We start from the raw sequence: 23,864 nt of genomic DNA, 5'->3' as shown, positions 1-23,864 counted from the left end.
CCGCCAGCACCTCTCGGCCAGGTCCCTCCTCACCCACTAACTACCACCGGCGAGTCCTCCTGGCTCCCGAGTCCAGGACTCGGCTCTTCTGTCAGAGCACGAATCCGTTTCTCACACACCGAGCGGCGCACCATCCACATGCTTCACTGTTTACTGCGTGCGGCCCCGGCGGGATTCTGGGTTGGGGATTCGTCCTTGCCCAGCACCTGAAGGAGCCCGCGCACAGGGTCCCCAAGTGTTCAGTGGCGTGAACGTACGGCCCAAAGCTGCTCGGCCGGGGGCGCGCCAGGCAAACCCGGGCAAGCTCTCCTCGGCTAGCGCTCTCGGGGTCTGAGAGATGGGAGTGAGGGGCGGGGGGAGCGTGTGTGGGCGGAGCCACCGAGCGGGGCGGGGCCCGGACTGGGGGCGGGGCCCTAGGTGTGCCGGGGATCCGCTCCTATTCGCCCTGGGCGGTGAGCAAGGATCGGACTGTACCACATTCCAGACGGGGGAGTACCTCTCGGATAGCCCACAGGCGGGGGTTTAGACTCTTCAAGTTCTTCCAACAGACTGGTCTGTATGGATTACACCAACGCATTAAACAGTGTTCCCAAGGTCTCGAGATGCCTGAGCTAAGGTAGCGGCGCCCTCCTCTACCTAAGACGTTTCCTCCCCTCCCTCGTCCCAATGGTACCCACCAACAGGCGGGGCGGGAGAGCCCCGGAAGCCGGCTCCATGTACTTCCGGGTCAAGGGGCGCGCGGCGGCGGGCGGCGGCGGCTGGGCCTAGTTGTGCCTCTTGCTGTGGCGGCGGCTGCGGCAGCGGCGGCGAGTGTCGGGGAGCGGCCGGCGAGGCGCACGGTTCCGGGTACGTGCGGGCCGCGGTGTCCCAGGTTTTAGAGCGCCCCGGCCGGAGGGCCGCTCCGGGCGCCGCGCGCATTGTCTGAGGCCTGCCCGGCGGTGTGAGGCCTGCGCTGCTCAGGCCCTGGGCTGACGGGTGGCGGCGGCCTCCTGCAGGCGCTGGAGGCCTCGCGCAGAGTCCGGGCGGCCCGGGGCCTGCAGGCGGATTCCCGGGCGGCGAGGAGACCTCCGCCTCGTCCTGTGGCACCCGCCCCCTGTGCTGTCGCTCTCCCCGCTCTGAGAGCGGAGTGTGATCCTTTGCTAACTCGACTCCAGGTCCTCGTCCTTTTTGCTTTTATTGTTTTTGTCTGTGTGGCGACAGGCCCGTGTGGTTGTTGGGATGGTCTTCCGCTCCTTAACTCACGTAGTCTTCATAGCAGTCTGTCAGGAGTAGGTATTGGCCTTCCTGTTTTTACAGATAAGTAGATTAGAGTCTGGAGATGTTAAGTAACTTGCCAGCGTCACACAGCTGCTGTATGCCGAGCCAGGGCCGGTTGTTAACCTAAGCCCTGATTCCTGGCCCATGGTTTTTCTTTCTTTTTTCTTTGTAACAAGGATTGTGTTACATCGTTGTCAACTTTGTGGCGTTTATATGCTCTTCTTGCTTCTGCAACAACAGAATAGTAGTCACCTGGTGAACCACGGTTTGGCCCTTGGTCACTTGGACAGAACCTGAGGCTGAAGTGAGGTTTGACTCGGGCTTTAGCACGCCTTCCCTCTCCCTGAACCACTGGTGTTTTTCCGTAGGGAAAGAATGTTGAGTCAGAATGACAATAGCTGGTTCTCCTTTTGCACCAGGCTGGTGTCAGGGCCCTGACAGAGCCAGCCTGACTTTGGTTCTCCCAGCAGCCCACTGTAATGGACTCTTGGTGTCTCTCTCAACCCTGCCAAGACCTTACTGGACTCTTAAATTTTTTTTTGGGGGGGGGCGGTGGTGGGCTCTCGCTTTTTGACTTGTATTGCAGCTTACAGTTTCAAGGTCTTGTAGCCGCTCTGGCAGATGATGAATGAAAAATGAGATTCGAGCCCATTGGACCTGAGCCATTGGACCTAACACCCTTGCTCAGGGCCTGGGGACAGGCACCCAGGTTCTTGTTATGGCACAGCTGCCAATGACCACACCGGAAAGCCTTTTGGGTCCTTAGTTGGGATAAAAGGTGTTTTCAGTCCCTGGACTTGAAAATAGAGGGAAATACTACTTTTTGTTTAAATTTTCCCCTGGTTCCCCCAAGTCTGGAGACTGAGCAAGAAAGCCATAGAGCACTGCTGGCACTGCCCAAGGTGGCCAGCAGCTGGGAGGGGCTGTGGTGTCTCCTCCAGAAAAGGCTTCCTTGATGTCGGTCTGGAACATGCGAGCGGAGGTGGGGATAGTGGATCTGGGCAGGCACATCTGAGCTGGGACTGCCACTGGGGCCAGTAGGTCCTGAGCCAGGGTCACATTCCCACAGTGTTTTGAGTGTAGCGTTCCTCATGGAGAAACAGGCTCCCAGGGGTCCCTAATGTTGATCTCTGTTTGCACAGCTGCTTGGTCTGGGAAGTACCTTCAGAGACTCCCGGGCTCTTCTCCTGGGTGCTGCCAGAAGGTACTATGTGTGACCACGCAGGGAAGGGAGAGGGGTGTTGGGCGGCCTTTGGAAAGTGTCCTCCCCGGCTGTGATGGCCGAGCACAGGGCTTGAGGGACTAAACCCCACATGTGCAGGGACATGGGGAGTCAGCCTCACTCCAGAGCTGGTGTCCCTGGCAAGTCCCCGTGGACCAGACCCCATCGTGGCCACACTGATCTCTTCTGACAGTGCTCTGAGGCAGGCCTCAGTCTCAGTTACTGAGGGAGAAGCCAGAGGTACCTTGTGCTTTTGATCTTGTGCGAGTGAACCGTCCCTGAGCATGCTCTGTGGTCTACTTGGAGGCTTACATTTTCTGAAGTTTGCCCTGGTACTTTCCTGGGTTTGAACACTGACCCCCCTCTTAGGCTGACCGTCCCCGGCGCAGGACCCACGCCGCACGCAGTCGGGCAGGGTAGGTACAGGAGCAGGCGTCCTAGGGTGGCGCTGTGGAGTCTGGTCGCAGGTACAGCCTGAGGCTTGTAGGTCCTCTACCTGCAGTGGCCCTGCCACCGCCATGCACACAGGAGGGTGCCGTGCTCCTGGATGGACAGTGGCACCGTCTGATCCTATGGCCGGTGCGTCTCCAGGAGGGGTTGTGGTCGGGGCTCAGGTGGAAGATAGCGAAGGTCCCTGCCATGTTGCTGACTCACCAAGCAGGGGAGTGCAGACCCTTAGTTGAGCAGGACTGACTGATTTTCTCACCCTTAGGGTACTAGGTAGAAAAAAGGTGGTGACTTTAGGGGGGTTCATAATTTCAGTTGACTACTTCCAGATAGACGCATCATTTGGCAGGTAGTGATTTAGTGAAATTAACATGCCCTCACTGTTTTAAAAGACATCGTTCCAGAGCCTGGGGCTTTGTCTGGGATGTGAGGCACCCTGGCTGTGGCCCTGGCCTCAGCCCCATCAGGGACCATTCTTTGGGAGCATCTCTACAGCGGTGGTAGCGATAGCTCCTGCCCTGGGTGCTAGTTGATGCACGTGAAGTGTGCGGTGTGTGACCCACGGGAGAGAAGCCTGCACGGAATCCGGGAGGAGAGGCTTTCCTGGCTTCTGGGCTTGCTGCTGTCCGCCTTCCCTCCTGCCCCGGTTCTTGCTTTGCTTCCATTCCTCCAGTCTTGCTCCTTAGATGTGCAGACTGGACTCAGAAACGCACTGTGCCACAGGGAGGGGTCTCCTCTCGGGGGCACTGGAAGTGAGTAGCCCTGATGGGCAAGGAGCCCTTGTTTGGAGACCAGAGTCAGAGGCCCTGGTGCAGGAGGGTGCTTGTGTCCCTTTAGGTCTGTGCGGTCACTGGGCTCGGTCTTCGCCGTTACCCTGGCAGTGGCCTTGCAGAGCAGGCAGGCTCAGCACCCCCAGGTGGTGATCAGGAGCCCAGGAGCAGGTGGACATGGCAGCCTGACCCCTGCTCCCCACGGCCCTGTGCTGCTCCTGGGTAGGCAGGTGACTTGGCCGTGTTCTGTGGAGGGGCCGGGGCCAGGTCAGAGGAGCCCCAGCTGGTGCCCGTGGCCTCGTGGGAGACAGGTGTGCGGAGCTGGGCTGGCCAGCCATGGCTGAGGGGGGCATCCCACGGGAGTGTGGGCAGAGGGCCAGCTTGGCATCTGGACCTTCTGGCGCCCATCCTCTGCTGAAAGCCCTGCTTTGCCTCAGCTTGTGATAAGCTGTTTCCCTCAAGCCTGGCTTCAGGTACCCGGGGAGTGTTGAGGTGTGGCAGGTGCCTGAACAAGAACACGGCCGGTCTGAGGCTACATTGGGTTTGTTGTAAGTTGGCATCTGACTGTGAATGTGGCTCTGTAGACAGGAGCCAGTCTCTTGTGTGTGCCTGCACAGTTCTGAGCCAATTCTGTCTCCTATGGTGCTGGGGGGAGGACACGTGTCATCAGGAGGGTGATGTGTAGTGATTGTCGCTCGCTCTTGGGCGGGGAGCTTAATGCAAAGCCTGGGACAGAGGGGACTTACTTGACCCTGGTTTCTTCCAGAGCTGAACGCTCATGTCCAGCGATGGATGACGACAGCCTGGACGAGCTTGTGGACCAAAGCCCGGGGCCCGATGGCCACCCAAGACTCCGTCCTGCTGCCCTGGCCAGCGATGCTGGTGAGCCGCCCCCTGCCCCTCCGCCCAGAGTGAGGAGTGAGCATTCGTGCTTTGCCCTTAAAGTGCACAAGTAGCACATTGTTTGGTCTTTATTTTTGATGTAGTCCATACAAATATGTTCTTAAATCCAGCAAAAGCTTCCACCCTGCCCACCTCTCCCTCACTGCCCTGACCTGGGGGCAGGGTGCTGCCAGGAGCCCTATTGGCAGATGTCCTCTGAACACCCTGTACATCCTCTCCCCAGCCCTGCTCTTTGCTGCTTCAGCTGTGACACTGCTCCTCGGGCCTGTGTTTCTCTCTGTTGCTCTAGAAGGAAGCAGTGATGCCCACAGTGGCACCTCTGAGGACGACTCGGGCAGCGAGCACAGCGATGAGGAGGATGCAGACGGGGACCTGGAGGACGGATCTGGTGAGAGCACGGACGTCCTTGGGGCCCCCGTGTCTCCTCGCACCGTGACAGGGGTTGCTGTTTACAAAACAGCCTTGGTGAGCTTGCTGACTTCACCACACCGGCCAGCTGAGGCTGTGAGCTGTCAGGGTGACATTGCCTAACACAGTGACCTTCTCTGGCAGTCCCCTGTGGTGGGTTTTGTCTTCAGCTGGGCAGCTGGCTCGTGTTGATGTGGGCTGACGACACAGTGGGTAGGTCTCTTTCTTGTCTGGTGACAGCAGGAGGGTAAAGTGCCTGAGAATAGGGAGTAGCGTGAAGGGCGTTTGCAGGGAGCATGCAGCTGGACAGACCTGTGGGCAGAGTGGGCCCGGAGCCCGTTACAGAGCAAGGGTAGGCCAAGCCCTGGGTCCCGTGCTCTGTGACAGACTCCTGAGAGAGCCGGCAGAGGCATGGGGTGACTGTTATGAGACTCTCAGTCTGCATCTCCGAACTTCGATGCAGGGAGCTTTGCTGTACGCATGTCCTGCCCCGAGTGCCATGTACCCACTGCACTGCCTTCCTGGCTGCCCTGGCTGACCCGTGGCCTGTGGGCTCCCCAGACTGTCCCGCCCAGCCCCTCCCCATGTGGCGCTGGGCTTTGGGAGCTTGGCTCACCACTGCTTCCCTTCCAACACTACCGTTGGGACCTGCGTGGATGTTGAGGCATCCGCCTGGTCTATCACAGTCCTTGGAGCTCTGTGGATATGAGCATTAGAATGTTCCAGAGAGGTAACCCCCCATGTTTGGGACAGTGCTTATGAAGGAGCAGCGTGAGTTTGCAACCCTGTGTGCCTTGGTGACACGTTATCCCAGGGTTAGATTTTTTACTTCTCTACAGAAACAGGCAGTTCTGGGTTGAATCTGCAGGTCACAGTGGGGCTGTTCCACTTGTTTTTGCAGATGGAGTTGGGGCTTGGCGCCGAGGACATGAGGTCCTTGTCAGTTCAGCCCTGGAGCAGAGGTCAGAGGGCCTGTTGGATGCTAGTGGACAGGGGCTACATGCAGGGGGCTGGAAGACGGGCAGGAGCTCACCGTCTGGGGCAGAGACAGTGTGTAAAGAAGCAGTTAGGTCAGGGTGATAGATGCCAAGGGTGTATTTAGGGGACATCATGAGAAGGGAATGGGCTCGGGCTCTTTGGTCCTGGGTTGGTGAGAAGCTTCCAGAAGGACAGGTCTCAGCTGTGATCTGGAGGGCAAGAAGGTTAGCTGGGCAGTGGTGGACGTGGGGCGAGGAGAGTGCTGGGGGCACAGCTGGCACAGAGCCGAGTACCAGGAGTCCCACAGGTGAGGAGGAGGTGCCAGTGGAGGGCAGGTACCTGGAAGCCACAGCTGCAGCTGAGGGGCACTGACCCGCCACGACACCCCCGCATTCTCCAGCGCCAGTCTGTGAAACAGGCGGGCCAGGGGGGGATCTCCAGCTGGTGAGAACCTCGATGGCTCACAGGGCCTGCCTTCAGAGACGTGACCTGCATCCTCACAGCCTCATATCGGCCGAGCCCCCTTGCATGCAGTTCTTTCTGCCCATCTTGTTGTTTTTCTTGCCATAGTGTTGATTCCTGAAAGTCACTTGCTTGTGTCACTGTTCGCTCAGTTTTCAGCTGTAGAAACATATTGTCTGTTCAAGTCTTATGATGAAAGAGGAGAACTTAGGACTCTGACCTGCCGCCTCACCAGCTGTCCAGGTGGTGCGCACGCGCCCTCCTGGTCTGCTCAGCATGCCCCTCGCCAAGCGGCCCTTCACCACAGGTCGCTCTCAGCTCTTGCCTGGTGGTCCTGCCCTGCTAACGGGACCCTTGCTCTCACCTTACCCGGGTTTGCAGACGTGCCACCAGCTGCCGCTCTGGGCTCGTACCCGTGTCTGCACCTTCCTCCTCCTGGGCCCTCGTCTGTCTGGGCCTGATCCCGCAGCTCCGGGACAAGGTGGGCGGGCAGCTGGCTCAGGGCCTCAGCGCCTCACTGCTGGTGGCCGCTGCCCTCAGGGGCGTCCAGGGCGTCCTCTGGGGGTGGGGACGTCACAGGGTCTGGTGGCCTCAGACGCCAGTTCTCTGCCTTCCCCTCAGCTCCTGATCTTCTGGAATTCTGGAGGAAGAACCAGAGCACCTGGTTCTCGTGCTCCACCTGCTGCTGCCCACTAGGCCTTAGCCAGTCACGGATTTGAGCCAAACCACTCTCCAGAATTTTGTGGACCCCAGCTTAGTTGTCTTACTTTGTAACACATTGTCACAGACACAGCGGCTGAGAATAGCACACTTGGTGTCTCAGTGTAGTTTGTAGTCCAGATACCAGTGGCCAGTCCTCTGCTCAGATCTTGCCCAGTTGACATAAAGGGGTCGCAGAGGCACTGTTCCCATCTAGGCTCAGGGTCCTCCCCCAATGTCTGGCTTGTTGCTGGGTTTCAGGCCCCACAGTGTGGGGCTCTCGTCCTGTCTCTGCCTGGGTGGGACCCCCTCTCCTCCTCGCTCAGGTCCTGGAGGCCACGCCTCGGTGGACAGGGTGCATCAGCCCCTTGTTCTCTGGGGTAGTACAAGCAGCCAGAGAAAACTGCTCTTCCAGCATGTGTGGTCAGCTTACGTAACAGCAGGGTCTCGGGCGTGTGAGGACCCTGCCCACCGCGCCTCTAGTCCTTGTCCCATGTCACTGTGACTTGGATCTTTATTTACTGGAGTTTAGTGGGGAGAGAAAACGGAAGCACATACTGACTGCTGTGTTGAAGCTGAATGGCCTCGGAACCTTTTGGAGGTTGATAAGGGCTGTGGTGTGCAGCTTGCCTGGTTAGGAATTTGTGGTCTCTGGTCCCGGAGGAAAGAAAAATGAGAGCCCTGGACGAGAGGCCTTCCCTGTAGGTGGCAGCTCCCTGACAGCTTTGAGAAGGTGCTGGTGGAGTGAGGTGTCCTCCAGAGGCCACCAAGCTGCGCCCAGAGGCCCACTGACCCCTGGGGGCCGCCTGCCTCCTGCGGGGGTTCTGATTCGGCTCCAAGTGCAGCTGGGGCCTCATGCCTCCTGGGCTCCAGTTCACAGACTTGTAACCTTGCCTCTTAAGGTTCCGAGGACTCTGAGGAAGATGGTGACGACATGGACACGTTAGCAGCAGCAGCAGATACTCAGGGAACGCTGGAAGCCAGTGGTGCATTTAATTCTGATGACGACTCTGAGAGCTGCCCGATCTGTCTCAATGCTTTCAGGGAGCAGGCTGTGGGGACGCCCGAGAACTGCGCCCACTACTTCTGCCTCGATTGCATCGTGGAGTGGTCCAAGGTGCACGGTGTTTCTTCGGGCTGGGCTCTGTGTGGGTGACCAGCCCCTGGCCGGCCTCTTGGGGTTCTGGGTCTCTGCTCGATGGCGGGGCTGTGGGGCTCCAGGTGGCGTCCAAGCCTGGTCTCTGCTTTGTCCGCGCTTTCGGCCCTTGGGTGGCTGGTGAAGCTCACTCTGGGGAGCACAGAACGAGAAGAGGGGGTTTATGGCCAGAAATCCCGGGAGAACCAGGGCAGCCTGCATGGCTGAGCTGGCTGGTAGGTGTGTGCTGAGGGGTCAGCTCACAGACACGGGGCTTGACTTGTGAGTGCAGCAGTAGCGCACACGGGGATGGGTGCTGCAGGGTGAGCTCTGGAAGCACTGCCCACCCCCCTTCTGAACTTTGTGAAAGAACTCAAAGAAGGGCGAGTCCAAGGACGAGTGGCCGCAGCTCTGTGCCCAGGCCGTTCTTCAGGACATCGGTCTTGCCTGCTTCTTCCCCCTTCCCTCTGTCACACTGTGGGCCCTGCAGAGGGGGCAGGTCTGACCACACTGCACCTGCCCGTCTGCAGCGAGAGCGGCGGTGGTGGCAGCGACTCGGGTGCCGGCCGCCTCGTCCAGGCCTGGCCACCCACCTGGCCCCCAGCGCTCCTGCTGCCCCGTGCCCTCCTGTTTTCTGGGCACTGATGGTTTGCGTGTTGGCTCCCAGGAGAGCTGCCCCGCACCACCTTCTGTCTGCTGCACAGCTGTGCTCTCAGACCTCGCACAGGGCCTGGTGTTCACAGGCACTGAGTCAATGGTTGGATTTTTTTTGTGAAAGGAACTCTTGACTTCTAAGAGAAATTGTGTTGAGGTGGTGTTAACAGTGACAGTGATTCAAGATTATGATACAGTTTTTATTTTTCTTACAGAATGCCCATTCCTGTCCAGTTGATCGAATTATATTTAAATGTATTTGTATTCGAGCTCAGTTTGGCGGTAAAATCCTGAAGAAGGTACGTGTAGGTGCCCCCTTATGTGTACTACATTGGTCCACATCTCACGGGAAAACCTGCCTTCAAAGGGCGCTTTGCTCTCCTGAAGCATTGGCTGCGCACATGTGAGAAATCTGCTGAGATACCCCTTACAGCTGTGGACCTGAGGCCCGGGCTGGTGGTGGTACCGTGTGCCTGGTGGTGCGGGCTCCCTCCCCTCCCCTCCACACGCCTCTTGTGTATCTCTGAGCTTCCTCCTTCCTGAGCCATGGCAGCCACAGTGAGGGGAGGGCAGGGTGGACCCCGACTTGGGAGAGGCGGCCAGCTCTCGGGACCAGACTTCTGAAGGCACAGGGCAGGACCAGGAGAGCTGAGCACAGGTGTCTTCCTTGCTGTTTGGGACCTCCACAGTCTCCTTTTGTTGAGGAGCAGAGTTAGAAAGTCTCAGAGAAGGAGTTCCCTGATGGCCTGGTGGTTAAGACTCCCTGCTCTCACTGTCGTGGCCCTGGCTCCGTCCCTGGTCGGGGAGGTCCCTGCAAGCCTCGGGGTGCTGTCAGAGACGATCGCTGATACAGACTTGCCGCACATCTTCTCAGTGGGTTGGTTGCAGCTGGAGACGTGTTTTTTGTTTTTACTGTGGAGCCAGAGGTGGTGGGGACTCCACTCTGGACATGCAGATTTCCCAAGTCTGTGTGGGTGACCGCGGCCCCCATCCTTCCAGGGATGGTCTCCTGTGCCCACCCGCACTCTGTTGTTCTGCCCAGAGGCCGCGGGAATGCGGACACTTTCCCTGCAGGCCGGCTCTGCTTGAGTACCTGTGAGTGAGGGCAGGCCCTGAGCCGTCCTCCACGGGAAGGGAGAGGTGGTCCAGGGCCCCTCACACCAGCAGGTCAGGATCCAGGAGGCGCGGGGAGGCCCTGAGTGCCCGCCTGGCGCAGGAACAAAGGTGGGGAGCACGGCAGGGAGGGAGGAGCAGACGCTGCTCCTCGGGTGGGGCTCGGGGCAGGAGACCGAGCCGGCCCGCCCCCCACAGATGGTGTGTGCTGGCGGCCCTGTGGGGAGCAGCAGTGACTGTCGAGGGGCAGCACCCACTAGAGGCCCGGGTCCGCGTCTGCCCGCCGCCTCCGCGCTCTGCAGCACCGCCCACGGGCTTGGCTGGCTCGTTGTCACTCTGCCATGGGGTCCTTCGGCAGCGCACACCTTGTTCTCCATTGAGTAGTTTCTTTCTCAGGGCTTGCTGTCGTGAAATGGTTAGAAAATGTTAAAACCCCCACGTGCGTGTTACTTCAGAGCCCCTGGGCCCACAGAAGCCGTGCAAGTGAATCTGCTTTGGGTCGATTTACAATGACACGAATGGTTCTGGGGCTTGGATCCTGCTTGCTGTGTGCTCAGCACACTCTTGTCCCCAGATTCCAGTGGAGAGTGCCCGGCTCGGGGAGGACGAGGATGAAGACCCGACCTTCTGTGAGGTGTGTGGCCGGAGCGACCGGGAGGACCGGCTGTTGCTCTGTGACGGCTGCGACGCTGGGTGAGCCCCTCCCCATCTTTCGGGCCTGGCTCCGAGATGGAAACCCCTGATGTGCTAGAGGGGAGTCTGTGGGCCACTGCTCCGCGCATCACACCCACAGGCCTGCCTGGCTGTGCTCGGCACCGTGAGCCCTTACAGGTCATCTGAACCCCAGCGTCTGCCGCTGCACCCGCTGGCCTGGCCTCAGCTCACGTGCTTCATCCCCTCCACCCCTCCCTGGGGCTGTTCTCTCACTGCCGTTTACACCCTCCCTGTTCCCAGCCATCATCTGAGACTGCTTGCAGAGGTGCACCTTACACCTCAGGACGGAGGGCAGACGCGGGAAACGGGGGGTATGGGCCGGGCGGGACCCGCCCAGCGTGCAAGACTAGGCCGTGGGGAGCCCCCCAGCTGGGCGGGTAGGCAGGATGGGCTTCCAGCTGCGCTGTTCCCTATGTCTGCGGTAGCCTGCGGTTGTCATCCCTCCACGCGGTGGGGGCTCCCGATTCCCATCAGGCGCGCTTCTCGCTCGAGCAGCGTGGGTCCTGGAGGACTGGTGCCTGTGGGGCGGTGCAGACGCCGCCGGGGCCCACTTCCTGCTGTCTCCCTGCCCCGAGGCAGCAGGGCCCTCCCCAGGGCTTATACCACTAAGAACAGGGGCCTCCCTCCTTCCTCATGGCTGTCGGCTGCATCCTGTCCTGTGACAGCCCCGGAGGTCTGACCGCAGTGTGTCTGCCGCGGCAGCCCCAGAGCTGGGCCGTGTCTGGGGGCGTCACGTTGAGCCTGTTGTCCCTCTGGATCTGGAGGGCAGAACCGGGGCCCTGGTGTCCAGACCACGGATTTTGCTGTCACGTACCGTGACCGTGGGACGTGGGGCAGACCGCGTTCTCTTCCCAAGTGCAGGTGGCTGAGCAGGAAGGGGCTGGGACTGCGGGACGCTGTCTGGGAGGCCACATGCGGGGGAAGGAGAGGCTGGTCCTGGCCTAGGCGTGGTTACCAGCCTTGCCTCTGGCTTCCCTGAGCCTGAAACCAGCCTGTGTGTCTTTTGGCGGTCTCATGGATGTTGGGGCACTGGGGAGTCCCAGGTGGGGCTGTTAATTTGCCAAGCCTCGGTTTTTCCTTAAGCTTTTTACCTCTTTGGGGGTATAGGGACTGCACCACGGGGCATGTGGAATCTTAGTTACCTAACCAGGGATTGAACCCAGGCCCTGGCAGTGAAATGGCCACTGAACCACCAGGGATTCCCCCTGTTCGTGTTTGACTTAATGGGATTTATTCGTGGGTAGGGACCTCTCCACGCCAGGGCTATGCTGTCACCGTGGGAGGGGGTCTTTCCTGTAGATATGTGAGCACTGCAGGTCTCCTTGAGGAGTGGCCACGGGGGTCTCCCGGGCTTGAGCCTGCAGCTGTCTTCTCCCTGGAGGGATTTTTGGATGCAGACTGGCTAGGTGGAGCCCCCATCACCCCCGCCAGCCTCTGCGCCAAGATCCTGGGGTGCGGTGGTGAGAACACAGTTGAACTGCGCTCAATTTTGGAGACGTTTTTGTGAGACACTGCCGCTCAGTGTTGGGTGGTGTTCTTGAGCCTGACTGCGTCAGAGGGATTTCTCAGGCTGAAATCTAGTTTGGGTTCTGGGTGCTCCCCGGTGCTGGGGGTCAGCCTGTGCATCCTCCCACTGGATGCTCGGGTGAGGTCCAGCCTGGGGGTCGGGGCAGGCTCTGCCTCCCTGCGGCCTCACACAGGGCAGAGCTGGGAGCAGCAGGAGGCTCTACAGCAGCGTCCAGCCCGGGCTTGGGTGTGCAGCATGTGGTCTGCGCCGTCTGGAGTCGTCAGGGTGCCGGCGCTGGCAGCTCCTCCCCTGCTGCTCACCTCAGGACAAGTCAGGAACCACCGCGGGGCAGATGTCACTGTGCAGAACTGGTGCCGGTGTAGCTCCTCCTCAGCGCTGGGGGGTGCGGGGCCGCCTCCATGGTGGTGGGCGGAAAAGGACTGCCTAATGACCACATCCTTGGAGACCACCTCCCAGGAATGGTGGGCACCACCCATCCAGCTGCCAGTTGGGTGGCTTCAGATAGTACGTGACCCATGAAGAGTTGAGCGGCTGTTGGGGTTCTTCCATAGGGCAGAGATGCCCCGAGGCTTGTGGTGGAGGTCCGACTGTCCAGAATGCCTGAGGGGGAAGGGAGCAGACTGGTCCCCAGCTCTAGGCACTGTCGCCTGCCCCATGTCCTCGTGAGGGGCATCCCAGTCAGCCCAGGCGGAGCCCCACTGCTGCTGTCGGGGCGAGGGGGGCTCTGTGTCCCCGCTCTGCTCTCGGACGCCCGTCCCGGGGCCTGGACTGCGCCCTGGTGACCTCACTTAACTTCACCACCCCTGCAGGTCCATCTCCAGATGCAGTCGCGTTGCAGGGTTAGGGTTGGATGGGGGGTACGAGGGCACAGCACCACGTGCGGGGCGCCGTCGTGAGGCTCAGACACCCTCTCGTCCCCCAGGTACCACATGGAGTGCTTGGACCCCCCTCTCCAGGAGGTGCCGGTGGATGAGTGGTTCTGTCCGGAATGTGCTGCCCCCGGGGCCACTTCTGCCGCTGGTAACGTGCTGCCTGCTCTCAGGCAGCCCAGACCCTTCCCATGGGGGCGGGCACCTTGGCCCAGGGAGATGGCATCAGGCTGTCTGGCAGGAGTGGCTTCCAGTGGGGGTGGGGGGCTTCTGAGGGCCCAGGCGCTAGGCCGGTGCCCCCTGCCTTCTGTTCCTGAGTCCCCCTGCCAGGGCCAGGGCACGGCGGAGTGCGCATCAGCCCAGGGTGTTTTCTTCCAAGACACGGGTCCCGTGAGCGAGGAGGAGGTCTCCCTGCTCTTGGCTGACGTGGTGCCCACCACCAGCCGGCTTCGGCCCCGCACGGGGAGGACCCGGGCCATCGCCAGGACGCGGCAGAGCGAGAGGGTCCGAGCGACAGTGAACCGGAACCGGATCTCCACGGCCAGGAGGTTCCAGGTGGGTGCCTGTGGCCTTCCACGTTGGCTGTGTGCAGGGAGCAGCGTTGAGGGGGCCTGAGGTGGCGGCAGTAGCCCAGAGCTGCCCTGGGGGTGCTGGGCAGCGCCGCCTCCCGCAGGGGCTGTGGCGCTGAACCCAGAGGGCTGAGGGACTTCGTGGCAGACTCGGGCCCAGGACCCCACCGCCCAGGCCAATGGCCCATTCTCCTCGAGGCCCAGGAGCGCTCCTCCTGCCTTCGTGCCCGACCTGCCCGTCAGGAGGCCTCCCCAGACCCTGCTCCCCGTGGGCACTTGGGAGCCCCCGCAGCCTGATGTCTGTTGCTGCAGCTCCAGGGGCTCGGGGTCCCCAGGCTCGCTCGAGAGGTCTGAGGTGGTCCCCCCCGACCGTGCCATCCTCTGTCGTGCAGCGTGTCCCCAGGTACCTCATGTCGTCTCTGCTGGACGAGACCATTGAAGCCGTGGCTGCCGGGCTCAGCACAGCCGTGTACCAGCGCCCCGGGCCGCGCGCCCCTGCCCGCCGCAGGAGGAAAGGAGGTAGGCGTTCCCAGCTCCGGCTGCCTGAGGTCCCTGCTGTTGCGCCCGAGGCCCTGCAGCCCTGGGGTTTGGGTTTGGTTAGTCCCTCTGAACGCCCTGTTGGGGGGCTGTTGGTGTGGCAGCACCCCGAGTGTGCATCAGATGACACAGCCTCCGCGAGTGGGTCAGCAAGAGCCCGCAGGGTCCATGTGAAGGTTCGTGCTGTTTTCTTTGGGCCAGGCAGCCCTGTGCCTGGCTTCCCTGGGTGGGGACCGTTGAAGTAATTCAGCGTCTGTGCAGCTGCAGTGCTGCTCACATTTTCTGGGCCTTTTCTGTGTTAGTCTGGGTAACTTTGTCCCTCTAAGTTGGGTTGCTCTCTGCCGGGGAGGAGCTTTCACTGGAGCTCAGCGTCCGTGGCGGTCCCTGCTCTGTCTCTGTCTGTGTTTGCCGGTCGGGGTTCTGCTCCGTGCCTTGGCGGTCCCTGCTCTGTCTCTGTCTGTGTTTGCCGGTCGGGGTTCTGCTCCGTGCCTTGGCGGTCCCTGCTCTGTCTCTGTCTGTGTTTGCCGGTCGGGGTTCTGCTCCGTGCCTTGGCGGTCCCTGCTCTGTCTCTGTCTGTGTTTGCCGGTCGGGGTTCTGCTCCGTGCCTTGGCGGTCCCTGCTCTGTCTCTGTCTGTGTTTGCCGGTCGGGGTTCTGCTCCGTGCCTTGGCGGTCCCTGCTCTGTCTCTGTCTGTGTTTGCCGGTCGGGGTTCTGCTCCGTGGAGGAGCTGGCCCCCCTGCGTGACTGCTCGTGTGGATCAGAAGACGTGGATTCCTGTTTCATTGAGTGGGTTACAACCCGTGGTCTTCTGAAAACCCGTGTTATTGAGGCATGCTTGCCGTGACAGGTGCATCCACTCTGGGCACGTGGTTCACAGTGAGGCCAGCGAGCCTTCCAGCCAGGCCCTGCAGTCGGTGCTGTCTCTGCGTCCTTGGCTCTTGCTCGGGAGGTGCTGAGTGTTGTGTTCTGGTTTGTCACCAGCAGTGACCTGGGGTTCCATGTGGCGGGTGTTTAGGTTCACGTCTGTTTCCTGGTGAGGGACGTGCTGTGGCTTGTCCCTCTGCCTGTGCCGCGTGTCTGGCTTGTTCTGCGGTGAAGCTGCTGTGCGGATCCCTTCCCATGGGTGGGTGTGTCTGCCGCTTTGGCTCGGTAGAGAGGAGGAGACCGGCTGGCGTGGTAGGGGCCGTGTCAGAGGCGGCCACCCCGCTCCCAGCTGCAGTTTGCGCCTGCAGTGGTGCCATGTTCTTGCCCAGTTGGTCCTCACGTCCTGCATCTTGGGCGTGTCCTGGAGCTTGCAGGCCCGTCTTCCTGCGCTCCTAGGCCTCCTCAGAGGACAGGCTGGGTGTAGAGATGAGACCTGAGGGCTACCGGTGGGCAGTCGTGGTTCTCTGTACCCAGAGGTCACGCTGACCCCTGAACTGCAGGCTCAGGTGAGAGGTTCTGCTTCGCCTGTCTTCCCCTGACTCTTCCCCCATCACATCCATGACCTCACATCTCAGTCCCAGCAGCTCACCCTTTGTCCGCAGCACCTGGAGAGGCGGGCTCGCCTCTGCCGTGTCCGGAACCCCCTGTCTTCGGCTGTCATGTCTCTGCAGGTGTGGTCACAGCTGTGGAGGCTGAGGGACACGGGCACAGGCCCTGTCACCCTCTCCCCGGGGCCCGGCTGCTCCCGGCCAGAGTGGCCCTGTCCCCCTCTCCTCTTGAGTTACTTTGAAGCACATCCTCATTTTACCTGTAAGTGTTTTGCAGCATGTTTCTGGAAGAGCGGGAGTGTTTCCTCTGACTTAACCCTGAGGCCGTTGTTACACCTGAGGAGATGAGTAGTAATTCCACACCCTCATGACACAGCCTGTCAGCATCGGAAGTTCTAATTGTGTCACAAACGTGATGGAATTTTAAAGTAGTTTACGTGGAGCTGGAGCCAAAGCGTTGTGTTGTGCTGGGGCTGCGTGTCGCGTGTCTCTGTCCTCTTGACGGGGTGGAGCGAGCGGGTCTCCTGGTGGGCAGATCTTGCCTCTTGAGTGGCTGGAGGCCCCAGGCTAGTTCAGGTGTGGTGGAGTTCTGTTGGTCTCTTGTCTGCGAGTTACTGAGGAGACGGTGGAGTGGCTCCCTCCTGATGGGCCGCGTCGCGGAGCGTGGTTTCCACGGCCGGCATGGGTTCACTGGCGCCCAGCCTGCTCCTGTGTTGATTGGTTCTTATCCCTGAGCTGGGCAGTGTTCTCCAGTGGAGAATGCATAGGGCTCTCAGCTTCATCATGGGCTCAGGGACCCAGACTTGGTGTACACGCTTCCACCGCACAGTCACGAGGGTGGATCTCTGTCTTCCTTGGAACCCACTTCTGGGCTGAGATTCCTGATTGCTCCAGGGCTGCGGGAGCAGTGTGGCCTCAGGGCCCCCTGTGGCTGCCTGGGCTCCTGCAGTCGCCCAGAGCACCCAGGTGGCTGCTGGCCATGCAGGGTCGTCCTCGGTGTGTTTGCTGAAAACGAACCGTGAAGTCCCCTGTTTCCCAGCCTCTGGGAGCACTCCTCAGGGTGAGACCACTGAGCGGATCCAGAACTGGAGGCCTGGGTTCCTTTACTCTTGATTGTTGGACTTGTGTCTTCTGACTCAGTGTTGTTCCATAGTGGTGTAAACCGTCTCCCTGCTGGTTCTAGTGGTCAGGTCTGGAGGTCAGAGTAGGCTCAGACTTGCCCTGTCCTCGCTGTGTGCTGCCCCCCCGCCCCCGTGGGGACACGTGTAGAAACCCCGTAACAAGAAGTGAGGGAGCAATGCCCCCAGGTGGGGTGGACAGTCAGTCAGCCGAGTCTTTTGGGGGCAGCGGGCTGGGGCACACAGCGAAGTGAGTGCTGTCAATGTGCTCTTGGCAGGAAGACGGAAGAAAGCATCAGGAAGAAAGAAAGCCCCATCCAGATCGTCTGCAAAGAGCAGGAGCTCAGGGCCAAGGTTGAAGAAACGCCTGGGTCGTGTGAAGAAGAGGAAAGCACAGAAGATAAAGGTAGCCTTGGACGGGGTCTCACTAGGCAAGCTCTCAGGCCTGTGCGCGGTGAGGGGGTACAGTGGGAGGCACAGAAGGAGCGTCTCTGTAATTACTTGGAGATTCACCGATAAAGACGCACATTTCTGCAGCGTGGACTGAAGACGGGGTTGAAGCGAGGTGTGTTCAGAGCACTGCAGAGTGGCTCCTGGAACCACAGGGGCCTGTGGGGCCAGGCCGCCACCTGTCGGGTGCTTGTGCCCGGGGTAGCAGGCTCCTGGTGTGAGGCGGGTGGAGTGAGGCATGGGCCGGAGTCCTTGTGTGATGAGTACATGTGCCCCTCAGACTCCGGGGCGGCCAGCCCTCTGCCCCCTGTTTGGTGCCGTGGGTTTCTAGTTGAACTGGCATTTCCTGAGGCCGTGGATCTCAGCGCTGTCGTTTCTCCCTCTGACCTGGGTTCAGAATGAAGCCACGGCTCGTTCGCGCATCGCACGGACGCTGGGTCTCTGCAGGCCAGCCCGTGGAGCCTGCACCCCTTCCGTGTACAAGCCTGCAGACCCGTCTCTGGGACTGATGCGTGCTGACATCGGGGCAGCCTCTCTCTCCCTGTTTGGAGACCCCTATGAGCTGGACCCCTTCGACAGGTGGGTGCAGAGGGGCTGGGCGCTCTCCCTCAGGCCGGTGGACATGCCACCTCCAGTGGGGCCTGGCTCACTCTCGGGGTTTGCGTTTGTGAAGTTCCTTGCTCTGAGTGGCTCTCAGACCGCGTTAGGTGGTGAGTGAAAAGAGCTCTGTGCTCCCTCGGCGTGTCTGCCCCCCGTACCCCCTGACTCAGAGGCTGGGGCAGCTGCTGACACAAGGTCACTGCTCAGGGCCCCAGTTCGGTGTTGAGTCACAGGGCCTGCTGAGAGGCCACTCGCTCTGGAGGGTGGGTGGGAGGCTCCCTAGGCCTGGACGTGCAGGGTCACCTGCCTTTTGGCCTGTGTTCTTCTCCAGCGGTGAAGAGGCGTCTGCAAGCCCTGCTTCCCCTCTGAGCGCCAAGAGGAGGGTTCTGTCCCGGTCAGCCCTGCGCTCCCACCAGCCTGTAGCCAGACCCATCTCCATGGGGCTCTCCAGGTGTGTCCCGGGGGGCAGGACAGGATGGGGTGCAGGTGGGGCGCAGGCCTCCGAGGACAGTGGACTCTATGGCGGGTGGGCACTCTGCCACCCGGCACCCTGAGACCTCTTGTGGCCTCTCCCCAGCTTGTGGGTGAGGAAGAGCTGCGGCCAGTCCCAAACCAGGGGCCTGGGACGCAGGGACAGGGCGGGGGCTGGGCACGGATCCAGCCTTCTCCCCCGGCTGACAGTCAGCCAGCCCGGCCAGTCAGCACTGCTCGTGTGCGCCCGCCTGCCGGTGGAGCTGGGGCCGAGGGCCTCGCACGCGACTATCCCTCCCCCCACCATCCTTCAGTGGGAGCTGCTGGGGGGGCGGGTCTCGTTACTGCCCTCGGGGTTCCCGCCTGCACGGGTGGTACCAGGGCTGGAGGGGCTGTGACAGCAGGGCCTGCCCGGTCTGCTTGCAGGAGGAGTGCTCCCACTGCAGCCCCCCAGCCGGAAGTGGACGCAGAGCCCAGCCCTGACCTGCTAGGGAGCATCCTGTCTGGCCAGAGCCTTCTGATGATGAATGGCGCCGACATCGTCATCCACCGCGATGGCTCCCTCAGCGCCAAGAAGGCAGGTGAGCAGCTGTGCCCGCGGCCCCTTGCTGCCCTCCACACGCCCAGGCTTGGGGCCACGCGTCCCGGAGGCGGTCTGCGTGTGGCCAACCCAGTGGCCCTAGGGTTTACTTCCGAGCAGTGGGTGAGGGCGCTGAAGGTGCCTTTCCGTCACTTGCTGATGACACAGTTGGTGGTGGGGTTTCCAGGTAGCCCACCGGCTCTCCTTGCCACGGTACAGGTGCTTCTCTGTTCTCACGGCCCCAGGAACCAGTGCAGGGCCCTCTCCACAGATCTGGGCCCCAGAGGGTTTCAGGGCTGGAGTGGGTCTGGCCGTGGAGGGCAGGTTAGGCCATACAGCTGCAGTCAGTAGTAACCTGGGGTGCTGCCCCCTTTTCAAGGGTCCGTCAGAGCCCAGGCCCTTTCTGATCCACAGATAGCATAAAGATAGTGCAGGAAGCAGGAGGGGACGCAGACTGCAGCGCAGAGCCTACGGCCCCACCCTCCACACGCAGTGCTGAGTGAGCAGGAATGGAAACTGCGAGGCGTAGGGAGGGCATGCTGGGGGAGGTGCGCTCCTCACAGGGGCCACTGGGACCGGCGGTGCTCGGCCTTTTGTCTTTCAGTGCCAGTTTCTTTTCAGCGGAACTCACCTGGTCCATCCAGAGTGCCAGAAGGCGCCGGTGGGCGTCAGTCAGGAAGCGGGCCGCAGAGCTCGGGGCCCAGCTGCCCGGGCAGGGCCGCCCCCGCCCCCACCCATGTCCCTGCTCTCCTGTCGGGAGCAGCAGCAAAGCCTGGCTCCTCTGTGACACCTCGGTTGGACCAGTCTCAGACCTTGTCCAGTGAGAGCAGACCTGGTATAAAACAGGGTGAGGATCACCGGTTTAACAGCGACAGCAAGCACTCTCTGCCTCTCGGGTCTGTGGCATTGAAGGTCTCACACAGCTCTGACTCGCCCTCCAAGAGCACAGTGCCGGGCCAGGCCCTAAGACCAGCTCCCAGGCGGACAGACATCTCTGAGCTCCCCAGAATACCAAAGATCAGGAGAGATGGCAGCCAGGGGGACGAAGTTCCCACCAGCAGGCAGGGCGTTGAGCTCCCCAGCTCCTGCATCAGCCGGCTGACGGGCAGGGAGGGCTCTGGACAGCCTGGCTGCGGGGCCCGGGTGGAGGGTGAGCCCAGCAACCGGGGCGCGCAGGAGCCCAGCACGCGCTCGGGGGGGGGGGCCCAGCCCCCCAGCCCGCTGGGGCCCGCCCGGGGAAAGGGTGTTGGCTCCACCTTTGAGAGTTTCAGGATCAACATTCCTGGGAACACAGCCCATTCCGGCAGACTGCTCAGCCCCGGCTTCTGTAACACGTTCCGGCCAGTGGACAGCAAGGTGCAGAGGAGAGCAAGCCCCTCACCCCTCTTCTCTGTCAGGAAGACAAAGCAGCTCAAGAGTGAGATCTATGACCCCTTCAACCCCACGGGCTCCGACTCCAGCTCCGCCAACAGCAGCCCTGAGCGTTTGGGCCTTCTGCCCTCGGAGATCACGCGAACCATCTCTGTGGACAGTCCCGAGGCCCCAGCACTGCCCCCTGTGCGCTGTGTCACCTCCTACACGGTGCAGACCAGCGCGGGAAAGGAGCCGGAGCCCCCCCAGGGGCCCTCCAGTCTGTCCGAGCTCCAGGACGAGGAGCCCTGCGCACAGGCACAGCAGCTGTCCCCCCCGGAGCCCTGGGGTGATGAGGCCCTGCCAGCCCGCAGCTCCTTCTTCGGCTCTGAGAGCCGGACGGTGACTTGCGTGACTGTGGTGGAGCCTGACACGCCACCCAGCCCGGACACCCCGCCTGCAGCCACCCACAGGGTCGTGGAGCTGCGCTCCCCCACCCGCTCCCGCTCCCGGTCCAGCTCCCGCGGCCGGAAGAGAGGCCCACAGCCGAGGGCAGCCACCAGGGAGCACTGCGCCGGCCGCTCGGGCTCCCGCTCGTCCCGTTCAGGAGACCGGAGTTCCAGGTCTGCCTCGCCTGCAGCGGGCGAGGACCAGCCCAAGAGACACCGGCCCAAGGCCCGGGGCCGCAGGTCCTCCAGCGAGCGCTCCAGCAGCCACGAGCGCACCAAGCGCAAGAAGGCGAAGGACAAGAGCAGGGAGCGGGGCAGAGGCTCCTGGGGCCGCGGCCGCCGGAGGTCCCGCTCCCGCTCTGGGAGCCCTGGGAGCTCTTCCCACGAGCACCGCGAGGGCCGCAGGAAGAAGAGGCGGCGGTCAGGGTCCAGGTCTCGGGGGAGGGAGTGCTCGCCCCCCAGGCACCCCAGGGAGAGGAGGGGGCGGCCCCGGGACCGGCACAGCTCCCGTGAGAGGCGGCGGCGAAGGTCCAGGTCCCCTAGCCCGGAACACCGGCCCCGGGTGCACCGGCGGCCTCGGTCCCGGGAGAAGCGCCCGCGGCCCCACCCCCACTCCCCTGAGCGGAAGTTGGCCCCAAAAGAGGCTTCTCCAGCACCCCCTCCCCAGGAGGAGCCCAGGCCAGACAGGGAGCCCCCAGCCAGGTCCCCGGCTGGGCCCCCACCCTCAGCGGGAGCAGACGGCTTACCAGAAGGGCCAGAAGTCGACAAGACCACCCCAGTCCCGGAGGTGCTCGCGGAGTGTCCAGCGGAGGATGTGGACTATGGCGACTCTGTGGAGGCGGGGCACCTCTTTGAGGACTTTTCCAATGACACCATCTTCATGCAGCTTGATGACATGAGTTCCCCGCCCTCCCCGGAGAGCACGGACTCTTCCCCGGAGCGCGACCTCCTGCCCAAGCCCACCATGCCCCCAGCGGGCCCCCAGCACGACACCAGCCTGGCCATGGCTGTCATCCGGAGGGAGGTGTCTCGGATCCATGGTGAAGATGTGGCACAGCCCTTGCCCGGGACCGAGGTCCCCCAGGAGAAGCACTTGCTCCAGCAGGATGCAGACGAGGCCGCCACAGTGCCCTGTGCCCTGGGTGCCGAGGCCCCTGGCGGGACACCTGTGGGGAAGGAGGAAGGCCCCTCTCAGAACCCTCTGCTGCGGGCCAAGGCGCTGGTGAAGAGGGTCACCTGGAACCTCCAGGAGGCAGACTATGGGGCCCCGGCCAACGACAGAGGCCTGTGTGAGTAGGCGCTTTGGTGGGGGCGGAGAGTGATCCTTGGGTGACTCCCAGGCCGCCTTGGTCATGAGGGTGGGATGGCAGCACCTTCCTTGGGGTCCTTGCTCCAGGACGCTTTTCTGAAATTTTCCAGCCAGGAGGCAGCCTTGTGGCCTGGAGGGCCCCAGAACACCCACCCCCGTATGTTGGCCCCCAGGGACACCACTTCACAGGCCACAGAAGCCCCGGGAAGGAGTCTGGGAATCTGACGACGTGGGCCCCGTGGCTGGGCTCCAGCAGGCACCTTTCTCTGAGCCGCCTGCCCCTGCTTATGTGCTTCCAGAGCCTGGCTTCCCCCCAACTGACCCCTCTCAGGTGGGCCCTTGGGCTGGAGGGATGTAGCCTTGTACCCAGGCCACGCAGGCTGGGCTGGGTTGGGGCTGAGGGCTGCACGCACCAGCCCTTTGCTGCCTGGGCTATTTGGGTTCAGAAGTGGGGGATTGGGGGCACGGGGTACTGAGTGTGCGGAGGCTGAGCAGGCTGCACTCTCGCCCAGGTACAGAGCCCCAGCCTGCCCCCCGGCCCAGCCCTGCCATCGGGTGTCCCGCCATATGCACCCATCAGCCAGCCCGCAGTCCAGTTCCTCCTCCAGGGGAGCCTGCCCCTCCCGGGCTGCGGGGTGGCCCAGAGCCTGGCCCCAGTGTCCACCATCCCGACTGCAGCCTCAGAGCCAGCTGGCCACGCTGCCACCACCACTGCTGCCAACAACTCTGAGGAGAGGACGGCTCCCCCTAGGCCAGCCCCAGAGAAGGCCAAGAATGAGGAGGTGAGACCCCCTGCTCCTCCTCCAGGGGCAGGCGCGCGCCGGTAGCCCAGCGCCGAGCTCTCACCGGTATCCTCGCCCCCAGTACATGAAGAAGCTGCATGTGCAGGAGCGGGCTGTGGAGGAGGTGAAGCTGGCCATCAAGCCCTTCTACCAGAAGAGGGAGGTGACCAAGGACGAGTATAAGGACATCCTGCGCAAGGCGGTGCAGAAGGTGGGAGGGGCCTGTGAGCCCTGGGCTGGGGAGGTGGGAGGGGCCTGTGAGCCCTGGGCTGCGTGGCCACACCCCATACCCCCTCGCTGTAGCCAGCTGCTTAGGTGCTTGGGGTGTAAAGGTGGCTGTTTGTGAGTGGTTGTTTAAGAGTTTGAGCAACATCACGTTTAACCCCACTCACGGCTAGGAAAATGAGCCACCCCCCAACCCCCGGAGAAGCGGACATGCCAGATCGCCTCAGGAGGGCCGTCAGCCACCCTGTGAAGTGGACAGAGCAGACAGACGCACGTCAGCCTGCCCGCCGCCCCTCACAGGGTCCCCAGGGCCTGGTCCCCATGATCCATGACCGTTTTGGGCACGAAGGGATGTCTGGGACACTGTTCCCCTTCCTCCTCCAGATTTGCCACAGCAAGAGCGGGGAGATCAACCCCGTGAAGGTGGGCAACCTGGTGAAGGCCTACGTGGACAAGTACAGGCACATGCGCAGACACCGGCGGGCCGAGGCTGGCGAGGAGCCGCCAGCCCAGGGCGCGGAAGGCTGAGGAGCAGAAAACGGGACACGCCCCGCCCTCCCGTTTTCAGGGTTCCTGTGATCACATGTGGTCTGTGCACCTGTCTTGCTCATAGTTTAAAACTGGACTTTTTTATATGTATATTATAGACACACACAGTTCCCATTGTGTTCTAATTTATCAAAAATGGATTCTCTTTAGAAACGTCTGATTGGCTCAGTACTTGAAAGGTGGTGAGAAAAAGGGGGGGCCTGGGGCGGGGCACTTCCTAGTCAGCCTTTTGCTCCCTTGTGTTT

At 61.9% G+C, this 23,864-nt stretch overlaps 1 protein-coding gene across 3 annotated transcripts; it reads left to right on the top strand.

Annotated features, from left to right (window-relative positions):
* Positions 1-728: 728 nt before the first annotated feature.
* PHRF1 (PHD and ring finger domains 1) lies at positions 729-23,776 on the top strand. 3 transcript variants are annotated; one of them, XM_020912149.2, is made up of 18 exons: positions 729-846; positions 4,463-4,578; positions 4,889-4,987; positions 8,049-8,263; positions 9,151-9,234; positions 10,623-10,741; positions 13,213-13,310; positions 13,539-13,714; positions 14,121-14,247; positions 17,133-17,260; positions 17,702-17,883; positions 18,236-18,355; positions 18,802-18,956; positions 19,560-22,043; positions 22,237-22,394; positions 22,576-22,845; positions 22,928-23,056; positions 23,455-23,776. In XM_020912149.2, exons 2-18 carry the CDS (start codon positions 4,485-4,487, stop codon positions 23,596-23,598), a joined length of 4,782 nt encoding a protein of 1,593 aa, XP_020767808.1. In that variant the 5' UTR covers positions 729-846; positions 4,463-4,484; the 3' UTR covers positions 23,599-23,776. The 3 variants fall into 3 exon arrangements, with proteins under 3 accessions (XP_020767808.1, XP_020767806.1, XP_070314042.1); XM_020912147.2 differs by having other exon boundaries at positions 22,174-22,394; XM_070457941.1 differs by lacking the exon at positions 23,455-23,776 and having other exon boundaries at positions 22,174-22,394; positions 22,742-22,845; positions 22,928-23,020.
* Positions 23,777-23,864: the final 88 nt, after the last annotated feature.

This window comes from Odocoileus virginianus, chromosome 28 (genome assembly GCF_023699985.2).
Source record: "Odocoileus virginianus isolate 20LAN1187 ecotype Illinois chromosome 28, Ovbor_1.2, whole genome shotgun sequence".
NCBI classification, from domain to species: Eukaryota; Metazoa; Chordata; class Mammalia; order Artiodactyla; family Cervidae; genus Odocoileus; species Odocoileus virginianus.
Note: the sequence above shows the minus strand (reverse complement) of the source record. Positions and strands in the feature narration are given on the sequence as shown.